Raw genomic sequence first — 10,020 nt, forward strand, 5'->3', positions numbered from 1 at the left:
GTGCGGTTTAAAGTGTGTTTATATAATTGAAAGAGTAATGAAATAATTTTTATATTCTCAAATTAAGAATTAAAATAGTTTTAAAAAGAATAAATGATCGATATGAGATCGTACAAGCACCGATATTTTTTTGAAGTTATTGGGGTATTAATTACTTTAAGCTCCATTGCAAATGCAGGTTAGTCAAATAATTATATTACATATTTATTATATTATATTTTACTTATTATATTTTTATTTGTAACTCAATTATATGAAGAGCAATCCTGTTTTACCCCATCTGGCTTATATGGCAATTGTGTACCTATTCGCTCCTGCGTTAAAGTCGTCAACGAACTATTAAGATTCGGTAAAAATGCACCACAAAGTTATAGAGAACAATTGATACAATCTCAGTGCACTGGATCAACGCTAGATAATGTAAGTGCAAGACTTTGTTTAATAAATACACATAAAAAATTATTAATTTTCTCTGTAAATGCATAAAAAATGCATAAAAAAGAATTCCAAGAATTACAAAGTTTTAATTAAAGAATGTATATAGAGTCTTTGAACTAAGTTTGGCATTCTACGTAAGCTTAAGTGAAAGGAAGGGATTTATTGCGTCATATATATTTAAGTATATATATATTTTAAATTTCAATGACTATAGTGGTTTATAGTATAATATCTGAAATCTTTTCAGTTCTTTTAAAATATTTATAATATACAATATTTGTAAAAAGTAGAGCAGTCCACATATAATTTCAATGAACAGTTGAACAGAACCTTTCCTGAACAAATAATCTACACATAATCTAAACTACACATTTTTAGATTTAGATAATTTTTATATTTGCAAGGTATGACATCATTTTTGGGCTTAAGTCATTTAGTCACAGAAACAGTATTTAAAAGAAGGTCAGAACTGTTATTGTTAATACCAACAAATATAGGATTCCAAACATTCCATTGCAAAAGTGAAACGGTCAAAAACTAACTCTTTCACACAAAGTTGAGTATCTAGGAGTAATTCTTGACTCAACGCTTAACTGGAGTGCCAACATTGACGAAAGAATTCGCCTATTATGTGTGGCCTTCTATGCGTACAAAAGTATGTATGGTAAAACTGGTCCGTTGTTCGGCCAATTTTGACATTTGGTTGCCTGGTGTGGTGGCCGTCGGTGTATAAACAGTGCATTGCTCAAAGGCTGATCAGACTGCAAAGATTTCTTTGGATGGGTGCAACGGGAGCATTGAGATCGTGCCGCACAAAAGCTTAAAGATTTAAATTGTTGTGTTCGGACATGGTAACATTTCATCACTCTATCCGATGGATGAGAATAGTGAATCGGACTACCTGTGTCCTCGCTTACACTTCGGCAATAGCTTTACTACCCGAACTCCTTTAAGAGAGGGATTGGAAGCAGGGCTGCTTACAACACTAGAAAAGATAACGATGCATACCGACGCACAGTATGCCAAACCAGAAATTAGGCGATCAAAATTCGATATTTTTAAAACCAGTAGAGTTATTTACATAAAATTTATTTTTGAGATAGCCTGTATTTGGATCTAATTTGAGCCCAATTGGCCTAACGAAACATCTTCAAATTTTAGGTGAAAAATGTTGCGTTTTCACAATTTCTTACTAGAATTTTGGTGCCCAAAAAACCTACATTATAATATATATGCCCAAACTTTTTCATGGTATTCCTCCCACTGCCACTGTCATACAAAATTTTCATAACAAATCGTTCATTATCGTTAAAAAACTTTTTTGTCTTATTAGATTATAAACATTTATTACGTACAGTTCTTACGGTATTTGCAGTTTTATTCAATTTTAGCGAAATGCGATTTCGCAAAAATTGGGCCAAATTTAAACCCTTATAACTTTTTTACTACTTATTCAAAAGTGACCATTTTCGATTTTTTTTAAAGCTTCTATTTCCGTTACCCAAAAAAGTTACATAAAATTTTTTCTACTAATAGCCAAATGGTAAAGCTACGCAAAAAAAGAACTGCGTTTTCTATGTTTTATACCTATTTCAGGCCCCAGAAATTACTGAAAAATTACGCAAAACGTGATCTTCACTAAACCTTATTTATTTCTAAAACAAATTCAATAAGTAATAATAAAAAGACATTTATTAATTTATAAATATTTAGTTTGTTTATATTTAAAATTTTAAGCAAATCGGTTGAAAAACAACTAAGTTATAACACATGTTCAATTTCTACCTATTACAGTTTTCTTTATAGTTCAACGTTCTTCCGATTGTAGTTTTTGAGGGAACTAAGAAAATGTAAAAATGCCCCATATTTAAACCAAATGATGTCAATTAGGTTCAAAAGAGGTGTAAATATCTGTACTAGTTAGAAAATATTGAATTTTGATCGGTTAATGTCTGTTATGGCACACTGTGTGACGGGTCTAAGATGGACAAAGACGGAATCTTTTTCACGGGTCTAAGGATTAGTAAATCCTAGCATCTCTCCGATTCTATTTCAAATTTCAGGCAGAAACCTTTTCCATCCTTAGGGCATGTGCTCCTACTTTAAACAAGGATTTTCACGGAGAGGAAGTCTATATTCTTATTGACAGTCAGGCAGCTATAAAAGCTTTATCAGAAGCCTGTATTTCATTCAGATTAGAGCAAGAATGTAGAGAATTTATTTACGTATTAAATGAAAGGACCAAAGTAACTTTAGTTTGGGTTCCCGGGTATTCTAATATAGTTGGAAATGAGTGCGCAGATGACCATGCTAGACTGGATGCTTCTTCTACGGATACCCCTATTTCAATTCCCTGCAGTCGAAGGTTGATTTATGACCATTTTTTGACACAGGCTAATAGTGGTACATACTACCTCAGCATTCAGGTCAAGGGATACATGGTCAATCTATTCTAAATCCGGAACCTCTGATTTGATGCACAGAAGCAAAAGCCTGGCCAGAACTAGGTTTAGATTTTTGGAGGCTTCCTTCTTTAACACACTAAGCGATATCTCCAGTGTTAGCATTAATTTTAATCTTAAATACAAAAAATTAGATTAACATTTCATAAAAAATTCTTTTTTTCTTCTTCTTATTTCTGTTACAGTTTAGCGATAATATAAGCATCTGTTGTGCTTCTACCGATAATAGCGTTAGCATCAGTGAGCGACTAACAGATTCAGGCGGCATAAATCAGAGAGGCCTCGATCTTCTCCACTCGTTAAAGTGCGGTATAAAAAAATTTATTCGTATTGCTGGTGGTACACCAGTACCATTGGGTAATTACCCTTGGCTGGCGTTGTTACGGTATGAAGCAAACACGAATCCATTCAAATGTGGTGGTTCTTTAATAACTCATCGTCATGTCATAACTGCAGCACATTGTGTTGTTAAGTTTCAATTTAATATGTAAGTCAACAACAAAACTATAACTTACTTTATACCTTACTAATTAAATTATTTTTTTTTATTACTAATATAGAGTCGATGTACGTTTAGGTGAACATGATATAAACACGGATTCAGATTGTGGCCGAAACGGCAAAAGATATGTATGCATGCCATCCTCTAAAAGTTATGGCATTGAAAAAATTACCGCACATCCAGATTACGATAGCAACACATATTTAAATGATTTGGCCATCATTACTTTAGATCGTACAGTTAATTTCAACAGTAAGTTTAAAAGTTGGAATATAGAAAGAAATCAAAAAATCTATAAATATTTTCTATTCATTCAGAACATATCAAACCAATTTGTTTACCCATAACTCCAAGTTCATTAGTAATTGCAAGAGATCAGGAATACATCATTGCTGGTTGGGGTATTACAGAGAATGGTAACAGAAAACTTCTTTCGTGAAGATTACATGACTTTACCTATTTTTTTGTTTACCAGGCACAACATCTCCAATACCATTGAGAGCAAACGTTCCTCACCGTGATAATGATTACTGTACACAAATTTACAGAGGCTTAGAGATTGCAAGGCAACAAATTTGCGTTGGTGGTGGAAGTAATATTGAAACATGCACTGGTGATTCTGGTGGCCCATTGTTCTTTAATGCAAACTACAGAGGTACAATAACTCGATATGTACAATATGGAGTTGCGTCACTAGGCGGTGTTGGTTGCGGTCGTGTTACGTATCCTGGTATTTTTACAAACTTGAAAGAATTCATTCCATGGATTACAAATGTCATCGCGTAAACTACAAAAAAAATGACGCTTACATTTTAATATAAATTTAGTCAACAAATTTTATTTTTTACAAACGTTTGCATTTCTTGCCATATAGAATAACATACACCTGCCAATATAATAATACCAATATTAAATGTTTATTTTATATTTATTTATTTAATTATACTTATCAATTATGTATAATTATTAAATAATATAATTTATTTATTATATAATATTAAAGAGCATTTCCAAAAATGTTATGTTTTGAATTCTTTAAGGAATTGACCAAGGAAACACCAAGGGTACTTGCAGTGACCCTTTTAACTCTTATTATAATATTAATGCATAGTTTCTGCAAATATATTGAATACAATTAATGAATCTGAATTACGTTCCTGCTAGGGTCTGAAATCTGCTGAAAACGGTATTACTTACTCGTCTATTTAACTATAGAAATTGGTAATGTAGTTTGAATAGACTAAACTTTTATTTTTACTTGGTATGATTTTAGCGAACGCCATTCGCATAAGCATTTCAGTTTATATCTGAATAAGAGTTGACCATTATTTATGTCATGTATATTATGGAGCTTATATTAGAAAATTGTTTCAATATTTCAGAACAGCAAACATTGTGTAAACTAGATTTTGTATTTATATGGCTACCGGATTGGGGTTCTTTTCATAGACTATTGTCATTTCGATTTCAGGAAAAGTAGAGACAAATAATACAACCCGCCCATACAACCCGCATGCCTTCCAATAGCGTTGGTGACATTCCTCCATCAGCTTTGGTCTAATTGAAGCCTGGATGACTGGTTGAATTACCATTCGACAGTAAAGGCCAAGCAAAAGACAATTCATCCACTTTCACTTCAGCCCGACAAGTTTACCCATTCTCATATTGGTCGTTAGCATCATGTGTCTAGACCAACTAATCCAAGCTACCACTGTTGTCTTTAGCAATTTTTTACACAGTGTTGGCGATTTGCTAGAAATTTTTCCATCAGCATTGGCCAAATGGAAATCCAATTGGCTGATTAAGTTACTGCTCGTCGTCTCAGTTTTTGTAGCAGCTCATTCACTACTATATTGCATAAGAAAGATTACGCCCCCTTGTGGAGTGATGAATCCATATTTGCGTCAATATAATAAAGCTAATGAGCGCATCATCAACACCCAAGCCCAAGAGTACGCTTGTTGTGCACTAGAAAGAATGTTGTTAAAAGCTCCTTCAATATCTATAAAAGCAACCATACAAAATTCCTTTAATTTGAGAAATTTTTCATTGAGGTGAGTGAATGGTACTCTTCTCATCTAATAGAGGGAGCTGGGAAGGAAATGGATATGTTAACGTCCATATCCATCAATGAATCAGAGGTGTTGGCAGGCAGAATTTCTACTGGAATCACTTAAGCTGCGGGAGTAGGTTTATTGTTGCCCACTTCTGTTTGGATGCAAACAGTTCTTTGCGGTGCCACTAAACCCATTACATCCGGTAAGGATTAACCTTATCCTATTTACAGTTAAAAAACTATTACGGTGTTTTTATCGATGTTTACATAACAATTTAATTTATTTTTTATTGCTCTAAAAGACTAACTGAACACACACATTCCCACAACTTCGCCATTGATCATATATAGTCCTAATAGGAAGGGACCTATTCTTATTTTGTAATATTACAAAATATTAACTTGGCTTATGCTCACTCATCTTGAATAGTAGAACTCGATGTGTAATGGAAAATATCTATCTAATAAGAGGCTTAAATCCTTTTAATATTGAAAATGTTTATAGAGGAGATAGAGAAAACTTTTATTTTAATTATTTTTTATTTTAATTTATTTATTTTTTATATATAATTCATTTTTTTCCTAAAAACAAAAGAAGTAATATTAATGTAACAATATCGGATTTATTAATGTATTAACTGAAGTTTACGTTCTTCTAGTTCCAAAATTGCGTAATTTTACTTTCTCTATATATTCTATTGTTTTAAATATTTCAAACTAATACTCTAATTTGTAAAAAAACTCTTGTGAATAAAATAAATTAATAAAAATACAATCATATTAAATTTATTATAATAATTTTATTAAAATATATTCGAAAAACTAATCATTATTTGTTACTTAATACATATTAAATTAACAATTTGCTCGGGAAAAATTTGGTACGAAAAAGGGGAAAAAACTCCCATTCATCTTTCATTCAAAATAAAGGAAATGGAAAAAGAGAAAAAACTCCCATTTAATTCAGAGTAGGTGTGTTTAGCTGGAAACTAAGTAACTACAGCATTTACTTAATAAATGCTGTAGATTGAAACTTTGATAGTTCAACGTTAAATGTTTATTGTTCAATTATTAACGATTATATGTGAATGCCTAGTATCTGCTAAGAAAGCTTATCAAGTGAAATCATGGCGTATCACACAAATAAATTGTATAAAATATAGTGAGTCTTTGCTTGTGACATATAATAGCATAGCATTGACTAGCGTGCATTAGAACTTGACTTGTTTACCAGGAATGCACCGTACATTGCTGTAAAAATTATTCGTTCTTAATTGAAACCACAATGTCTTAAATATGTATTATAAATCGTTATGAATCACATAAAATTGAGTTTAAGTTTGATTATTCGATTGTTTCGCTTCATATACAAAATTTCACAATTGTTCTAATATTAATTGCATATTATTTATTAATGCAAACTTAGACAAATATTTCAAATGAATACTTAATGATAAGAGAATTGTTTATATTTTGTTACGAATTTCTGGAATTCGATCTTTAATATTAGTCACACAGCTTCACGAGAATACGCGATAAGTAGATTTGAAATAACAGCTTGTTTCCAGTGTTGGTTAAGATAAGTTTAAAATGTGATATAAAACTATGTATTAGCATTGATATGAGAAAGAGCTATGAAATAGTGAAAATACTTATATCTTCGAAACGAGTGTATCTAACTCAATAAAGTTATGTAGTCCACAGGATATCTATTTCATAAAAATGGACCACACCAAATCAAATTTTACACCTCAAATACAGAAAAGGATATTTACACAAGATGGAATGAAAGAGACACAATGATAGAAAGAGAGATTCCGACAACCAGTCTTGCATGCATTGGGTAAAGTCAGTTACGATGTCACGTGAGACATTTCTAATGATCAAATATATCAGCGTATTAGCTTATTTGTGATTCTCATTGCACATTGTCACATATATTCGTCCACTGCTTTCGGTTACAACTTATCGTATTGGTGTGTTCTCGCTTCATAAAAGATATTCTGTGATTATTTTTGAGATTTGTACATTCCAACCATATCCAATACAATCACATTAAAGCCTGAATTCCCTTTATAATGTAAACTAATATCTGATCTAATTTTTATCACTTAGTGCTAAACAGTGCTGTAGAGCTAACACTTTACAACACTGTTCCTCGTTGTTTACAAAAGTTAATACAAAATTACTAATGAACTGTACAAAAAGATGGATTTAGTTCCGCATATCATGTTGTAGTGCAATGTGCGGTTTAAAGTGTGTTTATATAATTTAAAGAGTAATGAAATAATTTTTATATTCTCAAATTAAGAATTAAAATAGTTTTAAAAAGAATAAATGATCGATATGAGATCGTACAGGCACCGATATTTTTTTGAAGTTATTGGAGTATTAATTACTTTAAGCTCCATTGCAAATGCAGGTTAGTCAAATAATTATATTACATATTTATTATATTATATTTTACTTATTGTGTTTTTGTTTATAACTCAATTATATAAAGAACCATCGTGTTTTACGCCAACTGGGTCCTATGGCAATTGTGTACCTATTCGCTCCTGCGTTAAAGTTGTCAACGAACTATCGAGGTTAGGTGAAAATACACCACAAAGTTATAGAGAACATCTGATACAATCTCGTTGTACTGGACCAACGCCAGATGATGTAAGTGCAAGACTTTATTTAATATATGCACATTATTAATTATTAATTATTAATTTTCTCTGTAAATGCATAAAAAATGTTTTCCAATAGTAATAAGAATAATAAACAATAATAAGAATCTCAAGAACTATAAAGTTTTAATTAAAGAAAAGTAAACATTTTTTTATGTGCCTAGATTTATATTTGTTGTGATTCTAATGAAGATGATTATGAAAAATCCTTAAACCCAAACGGATTGCAACTTTTAAATGAACTTAAGTGCGGTCATGTGGCTGCGAGGGGAACCAATCTAGGTGAATCTCCCTGGAATGCTTTGTTAAAGTATAAATCTTCAGAAAAACCATATAAATGTGGAGGTTCTTTAATAACCCATCGACATATATTAAGTGCTGCACATTGCTTGGTGGTAGACATTAATATGTAAGTAACCAATATAACAACATTTATATACATATATTTTGATATGAAATTAAATAGTGTTGGTGTACGGCTTGGTGAGTATGACATAAATACAGATCCTGATTGTCAAAGAAAGGGACGTAGAACTATATGTATGCCTCCTGCTGTCGACTATGGCATTGAAAAAATTATAGTACATCCATATTATAGTAGACAAGCATTTATTAATGATATTGGATTAATTAAATTGGATCGTGATGTTGAATTTAACAGTTAATTTATTTTTATTTACATAATATGTGCTGTTATAAATATCTATTGTCAATTGTTTAGTACATATAAAGCCCATTTGTTTACCAATAACTAAACGTACAGCGGACACAAATCGTGAAAAATACATTGTCACTGGTTGGGGTACAACCGAAAATGGTAAGTTAACGTTTTAAATGACATCTTGTTTCTATTTTGTTATTAAATTTTTTTAGGCACAACTGCTTCAGTGTTAATGAGAGCTGTAGTTAAGCACCAAGAACCTAAATTTTGTCAAGAATTGTTCAAGAATGTGCATATAACTGAAAATAATTTATGTGCTGGAGGAGATACTTATGAAGCATGTACAATTCAATCTGGTGGGCCATTGTTCTTCTTGGCACCATATAAGACACTAAATCGTTATGTACAATTTGGGGTTCTTTCGTTTGGTATGAATAAATGTTATTCGAAGGCATATCCTAGTATTTATGCGGATATTATACCTCAAATGCCTTGGATTACAGAAAATTTAGTTGAGTAGTTGAGCGGTTTTGACATGTCTAAAATAAGTTTTTATAAAATTATTTGAATTATATTACTTTATATCACTTTATTATATCACTTTATTATATCACTTTATTATATCACTTTATTTTAATTTAATAAAACAAGAACATTTTTATAAGGTACAGTATGTTTTGTATTTTAGTATATTAATTGATATTCAGATGTCTGAGTTGGTGAATCACCACCTTTACTTTATTTTATCTGTGGACAGTTTTAAGTCACACTAAGAATAACTGAATACGGGGCTTTATAATATGATGGATCTGATGTCTTTGTATCTGCCTGTGTTTATCAAATTTCGCTGTATTTTTAGGATGCTGAGTGTTGGATTATTGTGACTGTCAATTATATTGTACAGTTTCAGAGCACGATCTTAAATGTATTTTTCGACTGAATCGACTCTCAGATCTCTGTGGATATCCGCTCCTCTTACGTACCATGGGGCGTTAACCAGTTTTCTTAAGACAATATTTTGCCCTCTTTGAAGAATTTTTAAAGTTGAGTTTGGCGCTTGGCAAAACGCAATACTGCCATAGAGTAGTCCTGGTTTAATAATCTGCTTAAATATGCTAACTCTATTCTTTATGTTGATCTTTTTGCTGCTGATGAGCGGGTGAAGGGAGTGTAATATTCGGGCAACTTGAGCTCGTTTGGACTGAAATGTGTATTGAATAATATTT

General features: G+C 31.5%; 1 protein-coding gene across 1 annotated transcript; it reads left to right on the plus strand.

The window, feature by feature from the left end:
* On the plus strand, positions 1-9,389 carry LOC119676825 (transmembrane protease serine 9-like). The gene is made up of 12 exons (XM_038088084.1): positions 1-178; positions 260-420; positions 3,086-3,387; positions 3,461-3,654; positions 3,720-3,818; positions 3,878-4,184; positions 7,795-7,880; positions 7,962-8,122; positions 8,298-8,542; positions 8,600-8,793; positions 8,855-8,950; positions 9,007-9,389. Exons 1-12 carry the CDS (start codon positions 94-96, stop codon positions 9,312-9,314), a joined length of 2,238 nt encoding a protein of 745 aa, XP_037944012.1. The 5' UTR covers positions 1-93; the 3' UTR covers positions 9,315-9,389.
* Positions 9,390-10,020: the final 631 nt, after the last annotated feature.

This window comes from Teleopsis dalmanni, chromosome 2 (assembly GCF_002237135.1).
Source record: "Teleopsis dalmanni isolate 2A chromosome 2, ASM223713v2, whole genome shotgun sequence".
Classification (NCBI taxonomy): domain Eukaryota; kingdom Metazoa; phylum Arthropoda; class Insecta; order Diptera; family Diopsidae; genus Teleopsis; species Teleopsis dalmanni.